This window comes from Leuciscus leuciscus (genome assembly GCF_965113295.1).
Source record: "Leuciscus leuciscus genome assembly, chromosome: 15".
Classification (NCBI taxonomy): Eukaryota; Metazoa; Chordata; class Actinopteri; order Cypriniformes; family Leuciscidae; genus Leuciscus; species Leuciscus leuciscus.
Genome location: NC_138739.1, coordinates 23,926,166 through 23,952,466, shown reverse-complemented (window position 1 = coordinate 23,952,466; position 26,301 = coordinate 23,926,166). Strand labels below are relative to the sequence as shown.

Below are 26,301 nucleotides of genomic sequence, written 5' to 3'. Positions count from 1 at the left end.
GCGCAAATTATTGTATACATTTGTTGGTTGTTGGATTATTTCAATCGAAAGTTTATTTATTTGTAAGTAATATATTTAAGTTAGAATATATTTCTTACCCTGCCATCCTCCTGGTCCAAGCTGGAGTTATCTCTCTTTAAGATGTACCGCTTTTGGAAATCATCCGTTTTATCATCTTTAATGTGTTCAGAAAATTTCTGATCTGGTCTGTGAGAGAAAAAAAAGTTACATTAAAACTTTCATAGTTAGAACAACTGAGGCTAGTAACCATTAAATCCACACGTACATTCTAGTATTGTTGGTTTTGTTGATAATTACTGATTTCCCAGTCTGATCGACATTATGATCCAGCCCAAAATACGCCGCCACCCTGTGAAGGAGCATCCTGTGGTATGATGTCATCGGGGGGAACTTCCTTTTCTGACTTCTGTGGGGGGGGAGAACGACAACGTCAATAAATTAATTTAAGGATGGTAATATTATAAATATAAATATACTTATTATAAAACCTAATATTTGATATTTATATTTATGTGCATTAATCCAGTTTTAGTTGAAAATGGTCTAGTGTAAACGGCCCCTCAATCAATTTAATGCTGATACATATAAATACAATTTTATTATTAAAATTTTAGATACAATTCTCAAAATTAAGAAAAAAAAATTAAGAAAAACAAAAAGTCCTCAAAATGGCCAAATATTAAAATACATTTTTGTACATGCATTAAAATATTATTTTTTGATAATCAGCCTGGCTGATATTTCAACCTAGAACTGATATGCATAAAAATTAAGAAAAAAGGATTTTTTTTTTTTTTTTTACATTTTAATTTTTAAGTAATTTGCTTTATATGTATGTGTGTGTGTGTGTGTGTGTGTGTGTGTGTGTGTGTGTGTGTGTGTGTGTGTGTGTGTGTGTGTGTGTGTGTGTGTGTGTGTGAAAAAGAAATCACGTCAGTTTAAACAGTTCTTTTTGGCTCGACTTACTCGATGTTACTAATGAAGTCCAGAATATCTTGCTCGAGTTTCAGCAGCATCATTCTGTCCCTGTAAGAACAGCGTTCATTAGCATTTATTACAGCTCATCAGCATGAGGAGAATCCAGCGCACAAGTGCCAGAGCATTCAAACGTGTGCCTACAAACTCCGCATCGATCCACATTAACGACCAAGAAGAGATGCAATACTTGTGCAAAAAGTAGTATTTAATTAATAGTTCGCCCAAAAATGAAAATTGTCAATTATTAGCCCTCATGTCGTTCCATCAGAACACAAAGATATTTTTAATGAAATCTGAGAGATTTCTGTCATTGAAAGTCTATTCACCCAAAATTCTGACACTTCAAAACATTCATAAAGACATTGAAAAATAAATCCATATGAATCGAGAGGTTTAATTCAAGTCTTCTGAAGAGACACAATAGCTTTAAATGATGAACAGATTTAATTTAGGCTTTTTTTCACATAAACATTGATTAGTAAACGTATATGATGCATTCAAATTTGGTCATGGAAGCTAAAGCATGAGAACCAATGAGGTTCATTCTCGTGTTACGCAGCACGTTTGAGCTTCAGCGAGAACCAATGAGGTTCATTCTCGTGTTACGCAGCACGTTTGAGCTTCTGTAAGAACCAATGAGGTTCATTCTCGTGTTACGCAGCACGTTTGAGCTTCAGCAAGAACCAATGAGGTTCATTCTCGTGTTACGCAGCACGTTTGAGCTTCAGCGAGAACCAATGAGGTTCATTCTCGTGTTACGCAGCACGTTTGAGCTTCAGCAAGAACCAATGAGGTTCATTCTCGTGTTACGCAGCACGTTTGAGCTTCAGCAAGAACCAATGAGGTTAATTCTCGTGTTACGCAGCACGTTTGAGCTTCAGCAAGAACCAATGAGGTTCATTCTCGTGTTACGCAGCACGTTTGAGCTTCAGCAAGAACCAATGAGGTTTGTTCTTGTTCTTGCGCATTGATCTCTCAATGTTTATTTGTGAATAAAAGCCTAAATTAAATCTGTTCATCATCTAAAGCGACTGTGTTTCTTTAAAAGAGTTGGATTGAGCCTGCTCGATTCATATGGATTTAGTTTACGATCTCTTTATGAACTTTTTTTTAGTTTTGGGTGTAGAGAATTTCAATGGAGGGACAGATAAATATATTCATTTGTTTTACAGAAATGAAAAAAAGTTTTATGGGTTTGGAACAACATGAGTAAATGATGACATTACCGTTTTTGGGTGAACTATCCCTTTAAAATGATTATTAAAACATAATAATATCTAAAAATAAATTATTTATATACAAATATTAAATAGAAAATTACCCCAAAACAAAATAAACTGCAAATGTCCCCTTTAAAGTGACCTAGGTCACACTTTATTTCAATAGTCCACTTTGGACATTCTACTAACTATAAAAAAAATTGCAACTACATGTCAACTTAACTACAAGTAAATTTGCATTTACATGTCAACATGTCTGTTGGGGGAGCATTAGAATAAAGTGTTAGCAGATATTAAGCAGACAGTCAACTAATACTCTAATGACTGCTAGTTGACATGTAGTTGCAAAGTTACTTTGTGTAAAATGGCCCATCGAACTAAAGTGACCTACTCATTTCACATTTAAAAAAAACTAAAAAAGAGCTCAATGAATCGACAGGAAGTAGCAGTAGCAGAAACATTCAGACGAGGGTGTGTTAATGAGACGGTGGGGGGATTTTCACACACCGGGGGTTGTTCTTCAGCGTGTTGACCAGAAACTCGTGGAGGTCTATTCCCGTGGAGTCTGTATATTCCTGACTGGGATCTGAGAGAGAGATGGAGAGAGATGGAGAGAGATTCATCACACACATTCTGTTGCATCCATCTGGCCTGTGAGAAAACACCTCCTCTGCCAAAAAAACAAAGACACACACACACACACACACCTCTTGAGAGTGTCTTCTTGGACAGTCGGTCTGTTTTCTCTGGCTTTTCTGAGATTTTCTCACTGTCCTCAATTTTGATGGAAGTTTCGTCTTTTTCAAAAGACTGACTGAGCTCGATATCAATCTTTTCCTGTTAAAACAAAAAAATAAAACCGATTTAGAAATAAGACATTAACAATAGCAAAAAGTTCTATATTCAATTTCATTCAATTATATATATTTGATATGAACACATTCACATTTCCCAAGTTTCTAAAAACAACAAACCTTTTTTGATGATTAGAAGAAAAACAACAGCTCATTTTTGTCATTATGAAGTGAGGGTAATTTAAAGCTAATTATGATCTCTTTCCCTTAGCTGCAACTAATCAGAGGAGTTTGATTAAAATACTTTGCCAAAACAATTAGCACAAGACTTGTAATCATCTCAAGTAATAAAGACTTGCCTCCTCTCACATAACGATCACAATAGAGAACAAAAAAATGCAACACAAATGCTAGACTATAACTATAAAAGCACAATAAAAAAACTAAAAAAAAAAAACTTTTAGATTAGTAATTTATGAATTTATGGAAGGTATCACAATTTGGCTATAAATGAAATAAAGAATAAAAATAACAATAAATAAAGAAGCTAAATCAAATTTCACACAATAATATATAATATATAGAGTACCAATAATATATAGTGGAAGAAATATATTTTTATATATACTATATAGTTATATATAGTATATTGGACAATAATATTGATAATAAAAAAGCAACATTAAATAAAATAAAATGTATATGTATATTAATATTAACTATATTAATTTTAGTTTTAAATTAGTGGCAGACTGATATATCCACTGACATTTGGACAAAAGTCACAATAAAAGGGAAAATGCTCAACCAAATTCCACACATTATAATATAATTTCACAATAAATATAATAATACTACATAACACTTTCACAAAGCACTAAATAAATAAATATTTTTTGTTCAAACACAAAAACTTTACCAAAAAAAGAAAGAAAAAAAAGTGATACTTTTTTAGGCCAGGCCTATTCAATCCCACTTCATGAACGATTTAAACAGAATTTCATTTTGCTCATAAATGATGCTTATTGTTCATTCTATTATGTTATGGTAAACTGTATTAAATTGACCCTATAACAGTTAAAACCTTTCGATAGTGATAGTACAAGAAGTGCATGTTCATTATAATAAATATATTCCATTCAGGTGCGCAGCTTTTAGGTTTAGAGGGTATTTTGGCCTGTTCTACTGCACATGAATTTATATTTTATGAATGGGATTTACAAACTCCCCTGAGGAGAAAGACGAAGGATTGTGGAGGTTATGAGATCATTCTGCCCTTCTGTGAGCTTTGGACTCGATCCCACCATGATCCTTCACTCTGATGCTAAAACTCGGCTTTATTTCAAACAGAGAGTGAGAGAAAGAGCCAGCCAAATGAACAGCAGTGGCTTTAAAGAGATAGTTCACCCTAAAATTATAATTCTTTCATCATTTATTCACCCTTTCGTGATCCCAAATCTTTCGACTCACTTTCTTCCGAGTACAAAAGGAGATGTTTAGCTGAATGTTCATGCTGCTCTTTTCCAATATAATGAAAGTAAATGGGAACCAGGGCTGTTAAGCTCTAAAATTTTGGGATTTTGTACATAGTAAATGATGACAGGTTTCATTTTTGGGTCCTTTTGTGTTCGTTATAAATCGTTAGGCACTGTTTTTCGTTCTTTGGCTTTTTTCTTCACCTGAACGAGGACAAAAATGTCATGCTACACGAGGGACGGCGAGAGAGAAGACGAATGGACAGATCGTGAATGAGCAGGTTGTGAAGGGGGGGGGGGTTACAGAGAGATGAGAAAGGTCTATGAATAGAGACCCTCTTTCCTCGGGGAGGAAGTCTCATTCACTCGTTCAAGGACGTAAACTTGATTAAGGACATTTATTCGTCTTTCAGACGGTTTGTCCACAAAGACCTTGAGTTCTTTTCTTCCTCACCTGCTCTCGCACTGCATGACTTCCGATTTAAAAAAAAGAGATAAAAACGAAACGATCGGCTGGGTTTCTTAACAAAAACGTCATTAAAAAGCAAGGTTGTCAAATGTATTCACCATACAGAACTTTTCTCTGAAATATTATATGGTCAAGTATTGACATGCTTATAAAAATAAATGCAAGCCAACAATGAGTATGATACAAAATGCAATGTATTTGGTTTACATCTCAAATGTTACATCAGTAATGATAAAAAAAGAACAATATATGTTTTACTTTTGAAAAACTTAATGAAAAGTTGATTTTTTTTTATAAATATGATGAATGCAATTATATAATTTATTTATAATTTCTTTAATAACCAACACACAAAGAAAGTTGCAGCCTTGTATACAAAGAGCTGATGGTGTTGACCGCCTACAGCGAGCTCTAGGCTTCCTAATAGCGGCTTTGAGCTGCACACTAACCTAATAAATAGAACAAAAATGGGGTTTGGATAAGAACAGGCAATTATAGCAATCCACTGAGCTAGGCAGCTGAGACAGGAAAATTGTATTTGGTATAGATGATGGATGAATGCAATCCTGTGCTGGGGACGCGCACACCTTTAATAAACGCACAGCTCTATAAAACGTGCACATATGCGATCGACTCGCGCAAAATGTCTTTATAACTAAGAGCAGCGTTGATGTTTTGACAGCTTTATTGATGTGGGAAGCACTGGAGCAAGGACATCGGTTTGATCAGAGTTTACGTGCTTTGCTATGAAGTCACTAAGGGGAATGATGTAAAAAATATATCAAATCAAAGAAAAAATTATATTTCAATGCTTTTGGCTTCTATCGCAAATGTATTGCGAACCCCAGAGAGACTGTGTTGTCTTGCAAACCTACTGTTTTCTTGCAAAACAAACACGCTCCCCTTAAAATTTGCATTTTCTCGCCAAAAATCTCTCAAATCTCTTGAGAAAAAATGTGTTGTCTTGCAAAACTATTGCGTTCTTTGAGAAAATGTGCCTTCTCTTGCAAAACGTTTGCGTTTTCTCGCAAAAACACTAGCATTCTCTCGCAAAACTATTGTTCCCCGAACAACTTTGCGCTCCCTCACAAAACTATCGTGTTCCCTGAGAAACTTTGCATTCTAGCAAAACTATAGCATTTTCTCACAAAACTATTGCGTTCCCTGAGATACTTTCAATTGTCTCGCAAAACGGTTGCGTTTTCTCACAAGACTATTGTATTCCCAGAGAGACTTTGCATTAATTTCTCATGCAAAACTTTTGCGTTTTCTCGCAAAGCAATTGCGTTCCCAGAGAATCTTCGCATCTTCTCGCAAAGCTATCGCGTTCCCCGAGAAACTTTGCATTGTCTCGCAAAACGTTAGCATTTTCTCACAAGACTATTGCATTCCCAGAGAGACTTTGCATTCTCTTGCAAAACCGTTATGTTCCCCAGAGAAAAAATGCGCTTTTGCAATACTATTGTGTTCCCCCAAGAAAAATGTAGATCTCTCGCAAAACATTTGTACCCCCGAGAAAATTACTTCCCTCGCAAAACATTTGCATTTTCTCATAAAAACCTTTGCGTTCCCCCAAGAAACGTTGCGTTCGCTCGCAAAAGCACTGACATATTGTTTGTCCTCCCACCTCATATTATTTCCATCACAAAAGGTTTGTGAGCGAATGCAAAATCATGGAAATATAATTTTTCCTCACTTTTTTTTTTTTACCATCACAATGTCCCCTAAGGGCCTTCATACTTTGTAGTATGAACGGCCTGCTATTTTTATTTTAAATACTATGTGAATTATCAAATAAACTAGGTCACATGACCTAAAAGGTAAGGAGTATGCTATTCAGAACACACACACACACACGTTTACCTGTTCTTGTGGCAGTTCTCGGAGCGGAGGTGGAGATGGTTCCTCACACACCGCCAAGCTGCGAACTAACTTTAACTTGCCGTTGGACTGGAGGAGAGTAACCATGGTTACCAAAACGTCTGGCACTCATTCGCAAAAAAAAGTCCAACAACGCATGACTAAAAATATACAAGCACCATTTTGCAACGTCTCAGGAGACTTTTCAGAGCTCTGGGAGGGGTGTGTGTTAATTAGAGGCATGTTTATTAAAACCAACGCTTATATAAACACATCTGAAACCCCTGAAAGTCTGAAAATCTCCAACGTAATTTTTTGGGAAATAATAATAAACACAAGAGACAATTTCTTGCAGGCAATGTCAAAACAACCAAAAAGAACACAGTTTTAATGCACAAACTCAACGAAATCACAAAAACAGCGGCTGTTCAAAATGCAGAGATAAACCGACATCAAGAGCAGAGCAGAATTCGACACTAGGTGGGAAAATCTCCAGAGGAGGCGCTTGGGTTTTACAAACCCCCGGCATTTTGGTTCATGCTGCAAAAGTGCTAAACGCAGCATCCCCCCCCAAGCACATTTATTATTCTTTACTGACTCGAGCAGGGGCTTTTATTCCCACAATGCACTGCCGAACTCTCTCTCTCTCTTTTTCTCGCAAGGCACACAGAGTGCAGGCAAACAAAACAACCAACCAATCAATCAAAAAAAAGCAACAAAAAAAGCGAACCAACTCATGCTGTGATCATACCGTACCTTGGACCGTTTAATACTCTGTGCTGATTGGCCGAGCTGTTGTTAAAAAGGAAAAAAGGAGGAAATTTGGATCATGTTATTAAATACACAATTGTTTGTTAACGTATGACATGCTTAAAATTTATATTTATTTGTATATATATATATATATATATATATATATATATATATATATATATATATATATATATATATATATATATATATATATATATATATACACACTACTAATGTCACCATTTAAATTTTTAATTTTTTTTATTAATATTCGGCATGGATGCATTAAATTGATCAACAGTGACAGTAAAGGCATTTATAATGTTTTCTAGATAATTTAATATAATGTTTTCCTTTAAATCTAATAAATGCTATATATATATATATATATATATATATATATATAATATAAAATATAATTCAATGTATCGCCCAGTCCAGGAAATGTATGGCAAATCCAGAAGGTCAAAAAGTTGAGTTATGCATGTTATTGCAGGTAATATAAAGGAGTGTGTGCACCAGTGAAGCAGCTAATTGTGGGGGGAAAGGAGAGAGAAACGAACAATGAGAGAGGAATAGAGCTGAGATCAGCATGTGTTTCAATGCACCTGGCCGCTGCCCTTTCTCATTGCACCAAGAGCAGATGGTGGCAAAGTCACACACACACACACACACACACACACACACACACACACGCGCGCGCACTCACACACCCTGAGGGTTTGCAGATAAACCAGCAGGATTTCAGGTGCAGATTAACTGTCCTTCCTCTCTTTACTGGCATTAGCCAATCACACGCCAGCTTGGATTCGATTGGCTGATTCTACTCATCTTGTTGTCTTATCTCTGTCTTTAAGCAGAGACAATGGAAACCACAGCAACAGCATACCGCTCAGTGGTCATTAACATCCCATAATAAGTCATTAGCAAGAGGCTACAATCTCATTTTCTGTTGTCTTTGGATTATATTACCCATAATGCACCGTTTATGCATAATGCACAAGTTAACCTGAGTTTGATGCGAGGAACTTTGGTCTGTCTCACACTCCTGGGCATGTGTGCCATTGTTCTGGGGCGTGTGTTGGGGGTCGTTGAGGATCGCGGGCGATTCAGCCATGTGCGGCCCGTCACTCTCCAGAACCTTCATAACGTCACAACTTCTGGTGTCCAGAGAAGATTCAGACATTATCTTCAGACGCAAGGCCGAAAATCACCACCTGTGAGATAAACAGACAAACTGGTGATTTAGTTGACAGCGTAATTATGTTTATTTCAACTTGTGATGTTAAAATGACTGGTTCTTTGCTACCAATTTGATGTTAAATTTGTAAAAATGTAACACAGGTTGGGTGAAATTACGAATTCTATAATGCCAAAGGCTCACATCACAAATATTAATGATGTCTGAAGCTGCTTCGTAACCTTCCTTGAATGTGCATGTGTCATGTAACCTAATTAATATTCATTTCCCATAGTAGTATACATTAATTAGCCAGCCGACTAGTGCCGAATTATAATAATACGCCTTTCAGCCAATCAGTTAAGCCTGCAGGCTAATGTCAATATACATAATTAAAAATCATAAGTGCATTTTTTCATAGATAAATTTGCACCTATAGTTAATTTGATGTGAATAAAATTGAGGTCGCAAACTTAAAGCATGCTCAATGGCATACCAAATGTATCTGTATAGTTGCCGTAGGACTCAATTCGGTACTTAACTAAAAGGATTAGCTAATACAAATTATTAATCATAAGTTTTATTAATGTCATGCTTTATGGAACACGCAGTCAAAAACAAATTAATATGCATGAGGCATTCATAAAAACTTTACCATAGTAGGATTCGTAATTTCGCCACATATGGCAAAAGATTAGCTCATGAATATTAATTAGCTGCTGACGTTACAACTGGAATTGAGCAATCACGTGAACTAATTAATATTCACGTTCCAAACATTTAACCTTGAACGATTCGTATATCTACGATCTTTGTTAGAAAAGCAAGCAGTGCAGGCTAGTCGAAAAAGAAACGCAAGAAAAAAGTACTGTAGGTTAATTCTTGGAAGTCTACGTTTTAATTATAGTTGTTTAGATTGTAAATATTTGCGCAAACGTTAATGCCTTTACAGTTTTTGGATATCAATATTGAGAATCGTCAAATTTCACTAGTTAACGGCCATATCTAATTTGACGCAAATGAAAACAAGATTGTACGCACAATAAGGCGTTCAGTAAATTCCAAGGAATTCTTCGAAATTTTTGTCGTAAAAAAGATGCATTTACGTAGTCTGTAACTATGAGTTCCGCGAGTTACATAACTATTGAAATCTAGGTACGTGAAAGAGAACTGGGTACTTCTATCACCATTTACGTCAAATGTAATATTTTAACAAATTATCATGAACTAAAAACATTTTGGTATTTCGTTTAAACGTAAACGTTTTCGCACAAACGACATCAGTACGAATGTTGGTGTTTACCGGCTGTGCTGTTTTCAGGACTGGGCAGGAACCTTAGGGAGCGTAGGACCCTGGGGCCTCCGGAGGCAGAGGGGCGGACTGAGAGACGGACAGGGGGCAGCAGCAGTCCCATGACCCCCGTCACCAGCGCTTGGGTCGGGTCGCCAAGCCACGGCTCACGCTCCGCATCACCCTCGGACACCTGTCACACACACAAGGACAGAGGTCAGGGGGGTCGAATACAGCGAGGTCAAGAGGTCAGGGACGCATGGATACAGTAGCATCGGTGAGGGAGAACTGAACTTGTGTGTGGGTTGTTTGATGGAAAGTCTAAAAGGTCTTTCGGGAGCAGAAGCACTGCAGCGCTTTTAAAAAAGTGTCAGGGTGGTGACATGAATATGGAGAACAGTCTGTGCCGCAGAGAAACAGGGACATTAAAATACACTGAGAGGAAGTCACGTTTAACGCTGAACCTTATACGCATTTTAAGCATTTCAACCAGCTATAAGGAATACTAAGCCGATAAATACGGCTCCATACTCAATTTAAAAGTATAGTCTGTTGATTGGAATATAAAGAGAGTAGTTTTTTTTCACTCAAAGTCAATATAACTCACGCATAGGTCTTGTGATGTTTTGTCTTAACCTTCCTATGTAGTGCAATCACTTTAATTAACAGATTGAGATAAATTAACTTGAGCCCTATTCATCTTCGAACTGAGAAATGTCTAAATTGCTAGTCAAAAAGAAAGACTTATTTTAAAGACGAATAAGTATTTAAAACCAAACCAAATGTATTACAAATCCTAGTGTCACAAACAATTACCATTGGTATCAACTCATGAGTTGCGAAATTAAAAATCCTACTATTACGAACAATATGACTGCCGAAATGATCAGTACTACAAACGCAACACAAGTGGTGAAATTACGAATCCTACTATGACAAACAATTAGTATCGATAATACCAACTTAATTTGACTGGAGAAATCGCAAATCCTACTATGACAAATCTTTAGTAGTACCAACTTAAAAAAAATATGTTTTTGCACAACTATGATGAACGATTAGCATCGGTAGTATCCAAGCAACACTAACACAAGAAAGAAAAAAAACATTATGAATGATTATCATAAAATATTATGCTAATACTGTAAAAAGGTAACATCACAGTCGATAAGTCAAGAAATATATGAATATTTAATAGGTCACAGTGTTACGTAACCTTTCTATAGGTTCCGTTCACACAACTTAAAGGGATAGTTCACCCAAAGATCCCGAGAATTTTTTTCTTTATTTCAGCTTTATTTCGACAACAACCCTGGTGCCAACTCAATACAGATGACCAAATACCAATGATACTAATGAATGTTTAGTTGATTCAAATTACTTGGTGTTCTGACAAGTCAAGAAAATAATGAATATTAATAAGTTGTTTCATAATAATCCTATGACGTTAAAGTAACGCCTTCCCAACAGTAGGATTCATTCATTCAAGCTTGAGTCTGAATGAACTGAACATAAGTGCCAATGTTCGCCTGGGCATTAATGACCCAAAAACACCCAGCCTCCGCCCTCGCCTATCCTGCCACCGCCAATCTAGAAACCTGTGCCAAGTTGTGACCCACCATATATCTCGAGGTCAAACGGGCCTGACCTGCCTCAGTCATCCCGCAAAGTACGCCAACTGGGTCCAAATACACTGTACAATCTGACCAAGGTAGAGTCCTGCTAGAGATTCAAGTTACCAAAACCCTCATACCACGAAACACACACACTGATCAAAATTCAAGCGATTAGCATCACGCGCGATTTGACAGTAGCGCAGGTGGCGACAATGACAAGAACAGGTGGGTTTGACCACACTCAAGACAACAGCCAGACGGTCCCTCAGAATTATCCGAGACCATGCCATGACTTTTTCGTGAGTGTTTGCGCACAGGTCACTGGCATGATCCCACATCACCGCAGGAAGTAGGAGTGGATAATGTGTCTCTTGATCTTCTCTGGGCTCAGAACAGACCAATCTGGGGCGCAGGGACAAAGGGCGGCAAAATTGCGCACCAACTGACGCTTTCAAGGACAATTATGACTTATGAGAGGCGCTTTTCCTCCCACACATGGATTGAAACACCTACTGTTGGCAGGAATTACACGAGCGCGGTTCATAAATATACAAGCATCTCTCTTGCTGCAGGCTAATCTCAGCGCTGCCGTATCTTTTCCTCTGAACACAGCGTTTATGTCGAGGTGAAGTGAAAAATCCGAATCTGCATTTCAAAATACGCCCTCCACCGCAACTACCCTCCCCTCCTGCACGCACAACTGTTTTCGCTCCATATTCAATAAGTTCTTCCGAGCACCACTAGAGAGAAAAGACTCCCCGTGGATCTCGGCGGCTGCATATTTTCACAAACTTGACAGTACAGATGTCCGAGTTTGACACTGGAGGATAAAAAAAAAAAAAAAAAAAAGAGAGAGAGAGAGAGAGAGAAATCAACCACAGCAGAAACACACAAATACACCGGCTGTCTCTCAAAAACTACACAGCTGACTACCTAGACAGCATTTTTGGGTATAATTGGTGTGTTTCCAGTCGATTGATGCTCAAGAATAACGTATGTTGCCCAAAAAAAATATGCTAAGTATGATGACTATAAATGTTGTCTAGATAGGTAGTGTACTGGATACGATATATAAGATTGCCCATAAATGCTTTCTAGCTAGGCAGCTCACTAGGTACAAAGCCCCCTCAAAAAACAGTCAAGGTCTCAAAAGTTAAAATACTGCTGTTTAGATAGGCAACTTACATAATTTTCAATATAAAATGCTCAAAAATGTTGTCGTGTTAGGCAGCTCTCTTGGTACTGTTGTCGAAGGTAAGATTTCTAGAAAGGCAGCTAACTAGATCTCATGCCCCGAATCGCCATTTAGTAGGGGTACAATTCCCAAAATGGCTGTCTAGAAAGGTAGTGCACAACAATGTTGTCTAGGTAAGTAAGGCCATCTAGGTAGACAGCTCGCTAACTTGGTTTGATGAACATGCTGTGTAGGAAGGAAGCTCTCCTGATACAATGCCCAAAACTGCTGTTTAGGAAGGTAGCGCACTAAGTATGATGCCCACAATTGCTGTCTAGGCATAAAAGCTTTTGATGCTTGCAAATGCAGTCTAGGTAGGCGACTCAATAGGTATAACTACCTAAAATGCATCCAGCTCACTAGATTTGATGGCCAAAAATGCGATCTGTGTAGGTGTATAATAAGGTTTTACATTCACATTTATGCATTAGCAGATGAAAATGATGCTCAAAACCGCTACTTAGGCAGCACAAAAGGTATAATGCTCTAAATGCATCCAGCTCACAAGGAATAATGACAAAAAACGCTGTCTAGGAAGGAAGTGCACTAAGTATGATGCACGCAATTGCTGTCTAGGCAAACAGTTAATAAGCTTTTGATGCCTGAAAATGCCGTCTTGGTAGGTGGCTCAATTGGTATAATGCATCTAGGAAACCAGCTCACTAGATTTGATGGCCAGACATGCTGTCTGGGTAGGCGTATAATAAGGGTTTGCATTTACATTTGTGAATTTAGCAGACAAAAAAAAATTATGCTCACAATATGATGCCCACAAATGCTGTCTAGGCAAACAGTTAATAAGCTTTTGATGCCCAAAAATGCAGTCGAAGTAGGCAGTTCACAAGGTTTTATGCCCAAAAATGCTGTCTAAGAAGCAACTGCACTAATTGTGATGCACAAATGCCATCTAGGCAAACAGTTAATAAGCTTTGTTGGCATCTAAGTAGGAAGCTCACCAAGTACGATGCCCAAAAAAGCTTCCAAGGTAGTTTACTGGGTTTTGAGACCGTCATAACGTCACTAAATCTGGGACACGCAGACTTTATTCAGACGAAACTAAAACATCAGCTCACAAACAAATACTTATTTTTCCATTTTGTCTCATAAACCACAAAAAAAAAACAAAGACAAAAAAACCAGACTAACACATGCAAAGTAAAATAAATAAAGACAAACACAACCACAACTTTTCACAAAAATGCATGCAACATCATCTCGCTTTAACCTTGTTGTCCGAGACAATAAAGCCCATCCGTAATTTCCCATTATCAATTATTAATCACCATATTTCAGGAAGCAACGAGCACTTACCCTCCTGACAAAAGAAGCGCACCACCGTGCCGGGCTCCAGGCTACACATATTTCACTTCACCCCTGTTTTAGACTAATATGCAAATGGCCCATATTTCTGGATAAAAGCGTTGCTAATGGTTTTCCCTCTTTTTCCCTCCTCCCGTCACAATCCGTGTTCTCAGTGTGTGGCCGCTGTCACAGTCGAGCTATTCTTCTCCTCTCCTCTCCTCTCCTCTCCTCTCCTCATCAGTTCATTTACACGATTCGCCACATTAACGATATTAGCCGGGCTGCCTTCGGCTGTAATTTACACCGACACAAACACCCAGCTTTCTGCTGATAGCCGCCTCGGGCGCTTTTTTAAATGATAAAATAGAGCAATTACAAGAATGTCATTACAAAGTGCGCGCGCACACACACACACACACACGAGCAGAGACTGCAATTTGCTGACATGCAAATTTAGTCACAATGAATTTAACCAAGGTTTAGAATTAATATGGAATTAGCACTAAAAACTAATTCAGATTATTTGATCACTTTTGCAAATATTTATTTGAAGACCGAGCTCAAATGTTACAATGTTTTCCGTTTAAAGTGTTTCGTTGTAAAAAATAAACGTGGGGAATTTCACGTAACTTTACGCATTTATTTTTACGTTCACCTCAATTCAAATGAGCAAGAAAAAAAAAACAAAGAAAAAAAAACACCAGCATGCAAATCAACACGTTCAAGACTTCACACACACACCTGCCTGTCGTTCATGATCCGCTGCTCGGCTCACATCATTAGTTTCCATAGCAGACCGAGTGGCATCAAACGGAGCGCGCTCAGTGCAGCTCTGCTCTCCTCCTTCTGAGCGTGGAGCGTTCGCGTACCTGCCCAAAGCCATCGCTGCCGCAATCCTTCCTGATTCTCCTCTCTCTCTCTCACACACACACACTCTCCGCCAAATCAACAGCTGGCCTTTGTGATGTCACCCCTCCCCTGGCCAATCAGAACGCCCTGAGGGCTGGGTGCAGTATGTCAGCGCTAAGCAGGGCTCCACCCTCGAGAGCCAATCAGATGGCCCCTGTGGACCGGAGAGAGAGGCAGACGGCGAAGACACACACACACACACACGACCAACTGTGGCGAAGTGCCACTGTGGGACAGTCTGTCAGGGTAGGAGCACGCCAGCACTGCAAATCCACCTTATTCGGTTGCAAAGGGTGCATGTAAGCTACCCATCGAACTCAGTGCCGCAGTCGCACACACGCCCTACTTAAAGTGATGTCCCCTTGTGCCTCAAATCTCCACATTTCCGTGCACATTTTTGCGGGAAAAAATAATACCTGATGGTTAGGTAGGGGTAGAGGGTGGTTAGGTAGACGCCCCGTTTAACAAGCAAGCGCCCTTTCCATTGCTGACTGACGCAGGGACATGAGGTCATAGAGAAAAGTGGGTCACAGAAAGCGAGTTACGTGTTACTGTTGAAAAGTCGCCCCAAAAGCAAAGGGCAGGTAAAAAAAAAATGGCTTTGAATATGAACGAAAGGTTAACTACAGTCAAACAAACAAGCTTTCAGACTAAACAATTTCCAGACAACTAACAAAATGCTGTCTATGCCCAAACATGCTGTCTCAGGTTTGATGCCCAAATTTCATTCTGTAGGCAGCTTATTGGGGATGACACCAAAATTGCTATCTAGACAGGGAGCACGCTAGGTTTGATGTCCAAAAATGCTGTCTAGATAGGGAGGTAACCAGGTAAAATGCCCATAAATTATGTATGGGTTGTGGCTCATTAGCTTTTATGCCCCAAAATACTGTCTAGATAGGGAGCTAACTAGGTAAAATGTCCATAAATGTCGTTTATGTAGGGGGCTCAGTAGCTTTGATGGCCAAACCTGCTGTCTAGATTGTGAGTTTAATAAGTTTGATGGCCAAAAATGTTGTCTAGATAGGGAGATAACTAGGTGAAATGCTCATAAATGCCATTTATGTAGGGGGGCTCACTAGCTTTGATGGCCGAAAATGCTGTCTGGATTGGGAGTTCACTAGGTTTGATCACAAAAAAATGCTGTCTAGATAAGGAGATAACTAGGTAAAATGCCCATAAACACTGTCTAGGTAGGCAATTTACAAGGTTTGACACTCAAAAATGCTGTCTCGATTGGGAGCTCACTAGGTTTGATCCCCAAAAATGTTCTAGATAGGGAGATAACTAGGTAAAATGCTCATAAATGCCATTTATGTAGGGGGCTCAGTAGCTTTGATGGCCAAAAATGCTGTCTAGATTGGGAGCTCACTAGGTTTGATCCCCAAAAATGTTGTCTAGATTGGGAGATAACTAGGTTTGATCCCCAAAAATGTTGTCTAGATAGGGAGATAACCAGGTAAAATGCTCATAAATGCCATTTATGTAGGGGGCTCAGTAGCTTTGATGGCCAAAAATGCTGTCTAGATTGGGAGCTCACTAGGTTTGATCCCCAAAAATGTTGTCTAGATTGGGAGATAACTAGGTTTGATCCCCAAAAATGTTGTCTAGATAGGGAGATAACCAGGTAAAATGCTCATAAATGCCATTTATGTAGGGGGCTCACTAGCTTTGATGGGCAAAAATGCTGTCTGGATTGGGAGTTCACAAGGTTTGATCACCAAAAATGCTGTCTAGATAAGGAGATAACTAGGTAAAATGCCCATAAACACTGTCTAGGTAGGCAATTTACAAGGTTTGACACTCAAAAATGCTGTCTAGATGGGGAGGTCAGCAGGTTTTACCCCCCAAAATGTAACTAGGATTTATGCCCAAATTTGAGTCTACTTAGGCAGTTCACAAAGTATCTGTCTAGATGGGAAGCTCACTGGGGCTAATGCCAGACATGTTGTCTAGCTAGGCAGCTCACTAGGTTTGAGGTCTAAAAATGCTGTCTAGGTAGGGAGTTGACAAAGTATGCTGGCAAAAAAATCTGCCATGGTAGTTGGCTTTCTTGTTTAATGATTAAAAACTCTGTCTAGAAAGGAAGGCCAACATGTTCGATGCCCAGAATGTCATCAAGGTAGGTAGCTCACTAGGCTTGATGCAGTCTACTAAGACAATTCAAACCAAACATGCATCCAGACAAAACAATATATCCAGACAACACTACAAATTAACAAACAATCATAATGGTGATGATGGTGACTGACTGTGACAACAAGTACCGCCGTTTGCGCGTGTAAAAAAAAGGAATAAAAGTCGAACTGACAGTTGCACAAAGCCAGTCAAGTTAAAGTAAAACTCCCCATTCACCAAGCGTCTCCTTTCAGTGAAAGAGAAAATCTGCAAAAATTCCAGCTAAACGCTGCATTACATGCCTCTCATTTGCATAACAAAAGACCAGAGGGGGGAGGACTGGCACTGCTGGCTAATTGTAGCCCAAGATGCCGTTAGCCTGCGGAGGAAATGTGACAGCCGCGTTTATTCTGCTTTCCCCCTGATGGTGTCTGCAAGAACGGTGGGAATAGCCTCAGGATAAGGGTCGGGATTTGCAGACACCTTCTAATAAGCATGTTGGGGGCAGGGGTAGTTAGCGTTCTTCTGGGCTATCTTGACCAAAAAAAAAAAAAAACATTACCTATGCAAAACAACAAGAATAAATGAAAAAGATATGGATTACTGAAGCAGCGGAGACAGCGAGAGGTAGCACAGTAGTAATTTGTATCCGATATTATCTCATTAGGGAGAAATGTCCAGCTCCACACTGATTACCGAAAGATAGAACAGGTCAATAACTCTGTAGCGCCCCAAAATACCACAGCGCCATAATTCACCAAACTAGCCATTATTCTCGTTAATACGTAGGGAAGAGAGAAGGTCTGCTGTCCGCTGGCTTTTCCAGCCATGTAAGAACAGAATGAGAAAACGTGTTGACATTTAAAGGTGACCAGTCACAACGGTCATTTCTCTGGTCTAGTTGACACCTCTGGACAGCTCTGAGACCGGGATGCTTCAGAGAAAAATGAGTCGGCGAGAGTTTTGTGGAAATCTGGATGCAAGACCCTCTCAAGGCGATAAGAAATCTTACCCGAAAAACATAACAAAGTGGTCCTGCTCTAGAGTCACATTACTTATTGGGTGAACAGGGTGCAGAGGGTGAACGGGTAAAAACTAATATTTCGCCAAAAAACGAATCAAGTTGATTTTAGCCTATTTCGGGCATCAACTGAACTATATAAAAAACTCTGCTCTCATTAACAAGGTGGTTATAGCCTCTTTTGGGCATCAATTCAACTTTATATGACTGTACTCTCATTAACAAAGTCTTGGCTCTTCATTCACTACTTTTTGGGTGAACAGGGCACACAGGGTGAAAAGGTAACATTCAAAACAAAAACTGGCATTTGCTAAAAACCTGGTGAGCATGGTGAGGCCTATTCTGGAACAATTCAACTGTATAACAGCATATAACTGTTCACTCCACACACATCACTGTACTCTCATTAAAATCTGGCTCTACATTCACACTACTTTTTGGGTGAACAGGGCGCACAGGGTGAAAAGGTAGCATTCAAAACTATAACTAATATTTTGCTAAATACTTAATAAAAGGGATTATGGTGTCTTTTGGACACCAATTCAACTACATATTACTATATGTAAACAGTAAGGATACAGTGGATACTCCTCAACACAAATGGCCGGCTTTAAATTCACAGAACTTAATGGTTGAACAGGGCACATATGGTGAACAGGTAATGTTCACAATGACAGAAAAATTTAACAAATTGATATTGATTTCCCTTGGACACCAGTTCAACTGCATTTCACAGCACTAGTTTAATTTCTTAACCCAAATGGCAGTCCACCAAGCAGCTACTAGGTAAAAAGTCATTAAATAAAAGTCATCTCATTGTCTATAATGAATGCGGTGCTGCAGAATGAAGTGATGCTCAGGTGAAAGGGGGGCGAGGGGCGCGCAGGTGAGAATTCTCCTGTGGTGATGCAGATGAGCTTGTACGAACAGGAGCTCGTGGATCATTCCTTACCGCAGCGCCTCTCGTGCACGAACATTAATATTCGGCGTGACAGAAACAGGCCGGCGGCACAGGAAACCAGGACGCCTAACAATACACCGCATGAGTGTTTAAAAATATATATAAATAAAATAACAGCTGAACAATCGCAAGGTCAAAAAGAACCCCAGCGCAAGACTATGCATCATGTCAGCGCTTTACAAGAAAAATTAAGTTCATGTACCAGATACAGGTTATATTGTTTGGCTGCTGGAATATGGTCAAAGATCTGGATTTGAAATGCAAAATGCTGCAGATTATAATATCTGTGATATCACTGATGTGACCTTGAGTTGTCACTGTAATTGATCTGAATTAGGGCTGCACGATAAATTGTTTTAGCATTGATATTGCGATGTGCGCATCCGCTATATGTCACATCACAGGATGTGCGATGTCAAGACGATCATTGATCTGTGATATGTACGGACCGGGCAACACATTTTGAAACGCACATCATTTTCGAAGTTTAACCATCATAGAGTGAAATATTATTTGCATTGGTTTTAGGTTCAGTCAGTTTAAATATTTAAGTGATTTTAAGCCAAATTGAGCGCAAGAAAGAGAACTTATTTTGTAACATTACGTGAACACCGAATTCCGTTCTCTTCCACCTCTAGTTGAGCGTGAACGGACACATACATGCCAAGTTAAAATACCAGTCTCGGTGTGTATCCTTGTAAAAACGTACACAATTGAGAAAGAAAACGGATGCGTATCATTATATTGGATCTGTGCATTCGGTCTTAAAGTGACAGCAGCCTAATAAACCTGCTGATGCCAGTCTCGGTGTGTATCCTCATAAACACAGTTTGGCTTACTAAAACGTACACAATTGAGAAAGAAAACGGATGCGTATCATTATATCGGATCCGTGCATTCGGTCTTAAAGTGACAGCAGCCTAATAAACCTGCTGATGTCCGTGTCATTAATGTTAATCAAATAACAAAATACAAAGAGAAAATCACTTTTGTAGCTTTAACAATGATTAATTTAATTAAATGTATACAGTCGAGACTTATACAGTGTTATTTTACATTTGATTATTCAATTTCTGTACCTGAATACTGTTAGACTTACCTGAAAAACCTAACCTAATAATTAAACCTTTGCTCTATTATATTCATCTGATGCTTGTAATTTGTTGTAATTTAATTTTCTATGCAGATTCACTCACCTACAAAATCACCCGAATCATCAATTCATTCTTTCCAAATAGAGCTATTCAAGGCATCTGGTGAAAATGTTTTCATGTCGCAATATACTGTGTATGTATATATATATATATATATATATATGAAAATTGCGCAATGCCAGTTTTTCCCAATATCTTGCAGCCCTAATCAGAATCTGCAAGGATCAAAAAGCATCTGGTGACTAACCAAATTAACTTTTTTCATCCTAAAAAAATATTTACAATTATTCAATAAAATTTAGTAATGAAAAACGAAATAAAAAAAAGCAAGTAAGCAGCTATCTAGGGTTAATGTGCAAACCTGTGCAACCCAAAATGTAGACTAGGAAAGCAGCTCACTACTTATGACACCAAATAAAAGCTGTCTAGATAGGGAGCTCACTAGACTTGACGCCTTATATGACAAAGTAGGCCATTTACTAAGTGACACCAAACCCCCCCCCCAGCCCAAAGCAGCCCAAAATCAGATACATTTTACTATAAAGAAATATTTACAATTAATTATTCAGCGAATTTTAACATTTAAATAGTAGATGTGAATTTGGCACGCAACAATCTAGAAATTTCACCCGATACCAATAATTAGTATCTATTTTAGGGCTGTCAAAGTTAACGCGTTAACGCAAAATCATATTAACGGCACTAATTTTTTTAACGTGCGATTAACGCAGCGCGTAGCCTATTTTCTGTTTGACCCGTGGCCCAACCTCTAGTTGGAGAAATGGAGATACACAGTGTTGCCAACTTAGCGACATTGCAGACGCCTTTAGCGATTTTTTTTCCTTCAACAAAGCGCCCAAACCTTATTTAGTTTCTGAGAATCTACCGGTACCGCCGGTACTGCTGTCTCAGCACGCGCGCGCACCTCTCTCTCTCTCTCTCTCTCTCTCTCTCTCTCTCTCTGCGTCTCGCGCGGAGGAGCAGCGCTTTAATTCAGTTAAGCACAGATATTATGTTGCTTCACTAATTTTACAAGTATAGCCGAAATCAGAGCACAGATATTGTCTTTATCTTATGTGAATTTGATTTCACCAGACGACGGCTCGATTATCAGAATTGTTGTGCAGATTAACTTAACATCTTGGAAGGGAGAGCTGGTTATTTCTTAATGGGTCGCGTTTCAGTCACCATTTCAAATTCATTCCGTTGTTTGACAACAGAAACAGTAAAATATACCAATGAAAACAGTTTTATTGAGAATTTAGATTCATCAAAATGGGCACAGAGAGAGACAAACTACAATGTAATAATAAATAATAAATGTACATTTAGCATTTTCAGAAGAGCTGCCCTGTCATGCAAAAATCTAAACATGTTTGTGTTAGTAAATTGCTCAGTACAAAGAAAGAGAAGTAATGGTAACCTGGCATTTTTTTTGTTCTTTCTACATGTGTCTAATAGACATGAACAAGTTCTCTGAAAAACATCTATGACCTTTGAAACATGTCTCGTCCTTATGCTCTATGTTGACTATGGTTTCAATAATAAACATACATTTGCATAAAGCATCTATATTTATCCATGCCCACGTTGATTAGAGTATTACAAACTTGAAAAGTATTAATTTAAGGTACATTTAGAACAAATAAAAAAAAAAGTGCGATTAAATGTGATTAATCGCGAGTTAACTCATGACAATCATGCGATTAATCGCGATTAAAATTTTTAATCGATTGACAGCCCTTATTTAGTACTAATTTAGTTATATTTAAATCTATACTGTTTAGCTTGTCTTTTTTTTTTAAGTGTTCAAATTGAAGAGCCAATATTGAGATTAGGTATAAAAACATTTCAAATAGCATTGTACCATAGCATTATATAGTACGTATACTGTGGATAGTATGCACTGAATACCAGGATCATCTACTACATTTGCCTAAAAACATGAAATACACAACTAAGCACACTGTTCGGGATACTGTATCCCACAATGCAACATGCTCGAATTTCCTTTTCCAGCATGATGAGTGCACTACAAAAAAATATCTACAGTAATTTTGGCCAAATTTGCAGAAAAAAATATTTATATTTGCTATGTTTGAAATCTGAACAGAAAACAAAAAACACTGTATTGGAGTCTAAAATCAGTGTAAATGAAGAGGTTAGATAAGAGTCAATCATAAAAAATAACATTTCATAATAAAAAATAATAATTCATAACAAAAACACTTATTGTCTTGACACATCTCCTCCTGGTGGTTTAATCACCTGCAAAGGCCCTTATGAATGAAGCCTAGAGCTTCATAAACTAAACCTTAAAGCTACAAAAACATATCAGCACTACTTTATTATGAAATAATAATAATAAAGCATATCAAAGCATGACCATATCTGTGATTTATAAACCTGCATGTTTATTTACTCTTCATGTGCCTGATCTCTCCTTGGCCCTTGATATACAAGATCATTTATCACATTTACTTCAAATAATTATACGAGGAGCAAAACACACAGGCTGTTTAAAAAACACTCTTTGACACGAACACGACACATTGTCAGTCATCTGAGGCGGATATTTGCTTTGAAATCATTAAAAGGAGACTAAAACACTGTGGTGTGTTAGCACACATGGTAAAGCTAAATGAGTTTAAACACACATATAGCTTTTCCAGATCATTCAAATTCACAGGAATAACACCGAAAATCGTGATATTAAAGGGTTAAGGGTGGTAATATGCTTGAGGCTTACCTGTGAGATAGATAGACGAATAAATATTTGAAGGAATGAAGAGAAATAATGAGTCTAATGGCTGCTAAAGGCTGAAGTCAAAGCTGTCGGTCTGTCAGCGGCATTGAAGACACAATATTCAAACACCTGGAAGGGAAAATACAATTCAAGTCGGTGAAGTAGCAGGAATATACCGAAAGAGGGCGCAGAGTGGCTCAAGAATTCAACTGAATAAGAAATAAATCTTTATTTTTATCATAAATTATAAATTATAATTAAAAAAAAATACAATATGTTTATAGCCACTTTAAGTTGAGATGTAGTAAAGGTTTGCAAGAATTCAAAGATTGATAAAAAAAACATTATAAACAAAACAAAACCCCCAAATAATTAGTCTAATTATTATAGAAAAACAATTTAAGATTTAAGATTCTCATTCAGTGTATTTATTTAATTAATAAGTACAAATATAAAGCTTTAAAGCAACATATGAGCTTACATTTAATTGAACTTCACATTAATAAAAAAACAAAAAGAATAGTTTTTTAAATAAAAAATAACATGCAAATAATATGGAAAGTAAATAAATTACTAAAACAAGTTTATTATATATACATTGAACATTTTAATATTATAATATAAGCAAATACATTTTGAATATTTTTATTTAAATCTTAAATCTGTCTTTTTATTTTTCCTATTATCTTTATTATAAACACTTTAATAATGCAATATAATTGTTTAATTTAATCTAAAGGTGAATAATATTTCAATATGTCATAATTCATAAACTAAACATTAATAATAGTAAATAGGTTATTTTTCTTATTGAATTTATTGAAAGTGTAAACTTTTCCTTATGAATCTTTATGCCACGTGACACGAGATTAACCAATTGGTGATCAGTACTCACGTCCCGGAAGTACTGCTTTGTTTCTACCGTTCTCCGCTCTAGGTTTTGTTTACATTTCTAAGATCCACAGAAGGGTGAAAGAAACTCAGTGAGAGACATTTACTCTTAAAACTGACTTTATTTGATTAAAAATGCACTTTTGACTGTTTAAAAAAATAGTAGAACATCGAGACACCTTAACTTTATAAACAAACACATTTGAAGTTGCCAGACACACATAATTAAGCGTTAGTTGGCAGTAAAATGTCTTGTATGCCAAAATATTTTCAGTAACAAAACAAAAATAACATTATTTTGACTACAGATATTTATATACTTTAATTTCCAGCAAATTGCAACTCGTCGCGCGGATATGACGCACAGCGTGTTTTGTGACGCAACTCGCTGTATTGCCGCGAAATGTCAAATCATGGCTGTAGGAATTCCGAAATGATCGTCTCATGGTGAGTGTGAAAAAGTAATGCTGCAGTATTATATTATGATGTATTTGTTTGGTTTTCTTAATGTGTGTAATTTAGTCATCTATAAACCACAATGCATCTCATTTAATTGTATAAATCTGACTGCATGTATTTGTAATATACAGAGAATGAAAACAATGAGAAGTGAAGCCAAAAGAAGTCCAGAAGGGGTTTCCCTACATGGCAAGGATGCACTTCAACTCCTTCCACAGAAACTGCAGGAAAAGCTGATGCCCTTCCAGAGAGAGGGTGTCTGTTTTGCCCTATCAATGGATGGACGGTCAGTTAACTTTCTGTTATATATATTCATCTATGCCTTTTGTTTTGTTTTTGCTCATAACACATTTTTGCATCTTTATGTCCAATTCTGTTCTTTTCTTTATTCCAAAGTGTTTCAATATACAACAAATCATGTGAAAGAAGATATAAACTTGCACGTTAGAAATGAGTGGCACTTATTTAAAGGTATAGCGGAGGATCTTTCCAAATTTTAGATAAGAGACCCGCCCTCTCCACTTTTTGAAAAGTTTGATTGATTCACCAGAATGATTGACAATTAGGAGGACCAATAGTATAGGTTACCCACCAGGAAGTAAAACATCCTCCACTATACCTTTAACATAAATGTACATATTTCGATACAAATAAATGAAATGTTAAGACAAATCTCAAACGCATACATATATTATACACATACATTCACGTAACATGTACATGAGCACTGGCGTTCAAAAGTTTGGAGTAATTACGATTTTTCTGCTCACCATGTCTGAATTTATTTAAAAAATTTAATTTTTTTACTATATTCAAAACAGTTATTTTAAATTGTAGTAATATTTCACAATATTACTGCTTTTACTGTGTTTATGATTAAGAAATGCAACCTTGTTGAGCATATAAAAAACCTTTAAAAACGCAATTATTCCAAAATTTTGACCTGTAGTGTAAATATTTTCATGTATCAAATAATTAAATAAATCTAAATAAATAATAATAATAAAACAAGTTTAAAAAAATAGGTAATTCCTACAATAATCAATAATCTCAATAATTTAGCCACATTATTATTTTTCATAAATATTAATGAACTAATATTTAATTCCAGTTCACCACTTAAAATTGAAAATTGATTGGCTTTATAAACAAAGAATTTTGGAATAATCAATATATAGTTTATGATGCTTAAGGACTGAAATAATATGTTTTCTTTCTAAAAAAATAAATTGTCAAATTTATTTATGATAAGACATGAAAAGATGGTCTATTGCTTCAATATCATTACTGCAAAGACTATTATTTTGGTCAAGATTAAATCATAACTTTTGAAAGTCAGGAAGCAGAAGGATAAATGTTTTTATTTTTATTTCAAAATTAATTCTTTTGCTTAGTAATTGGATATTTTAGGTGTTTTGTTCTCAAAATCTTAACCACTAATATCATAACATTTACACTGATGAGCCAAAACATCATGATCAGTCACAGCTTCAGCGAATATTATTGATCATCTCCTAACAAGGCCACATATTAAGGTCTGGGTAGATTAGATAGTAAACAAACAATCAGTTCTCGGAATCAACATGTTGGATGCAGGAGAAATGGGCAGGAATAAATATCTGAGCGACTTTGATAAGGGCAAAATTGTTATGGCAAGGCAACTGGGTCAGAGGATCTCTGAAACGGCAAGACTTGTGGGTTGATCCCGGTCGGCAGTGGTGAGAATACCAACAGTGTCCCAGGAGGGACAAACCACAAACCGGCGACAGGGTGTTGGGCGCCCAAGGCTCATTAGTCTGAGCCAACAGAAGGCCTACTGTGGAACAAGCCACACACAATTTTAATGATG

General features: G+C 37.3%; 2 protein-coding genes across 2 annotated transcripts in view; one reads left to right on the top strand and one right to left on the bottom strand.

The window, feature by feature from the left end:
- The window catches only part of r3hdm1 (R3H domain containing 1), a 37,150-nt gene extending 13,921 nt beyond the window's left edge, over positions 1-23,229 (bottom strand). Inside the window, exons 1-10 of the mRNA XM_082137544.1 lie at positions 23,106-23,229; positions 10,054-10,234; positions 8,580-8,787; positions 7,574-7,609; positions 6,821-6,907; positions 2,927-3,056; positions 2,727-2,805; positions 988-1,047; positions 287-427; positions 99-207 (exon numbers count right to left, since the gene is read on the bottom strand). Coding sequence (XP_081993670.1) covers positions 99-207; positions 287-427; positions 988-1,047; positions 2,727-2,805; positions 2,927-3,056; positions 6,821-6,907; positions 7,574-7,609; positions 8,580-8,756 — 819 coding nt within the window. The 5' untranslated portion in view covers positions 8,757-8,787; positions 10,054-10,234; positions 23,106-23,229. The remainder of the gene's footprint in view (positions 1-98; positions 208-286; positions 428-987; positions 1,048-2,726; positions 2,806-2,926; positions 3,057-6,820; positions 6,908-7,573; positions 7,610-8,579; positions 8,788-10,053; positions 10,235-23,105) is intronic.
- Positions 23,230-24,043: 814 nt separating this feature from the next.
- zranb3 (zinc finger, RAN-binding domain containing 3) overlaps positions 24,044-26,301 on the top strand; it is a 58,422-nt gene continuing 56,164 nt past the window's right edge. Inside the window, exons 1-3 of the mRNA XM_082139940.1 lie at positions 24,044-24,085; positions 24,326-24,440; positions 24,584-24,738. Of these exons, the coding sequence (XP_081996066.1) occupies positions 24,438-24,440; positions 24,584-24,738 (158 nt within the window). The 5' untranslated portion in view covers positions 24,044-24,085; positions 24,326-24,437. The remainder of the gene's footprint in view (positions 24,086-24,325; positions 24,441-24,583; positions 24,739-26,301) is intronic.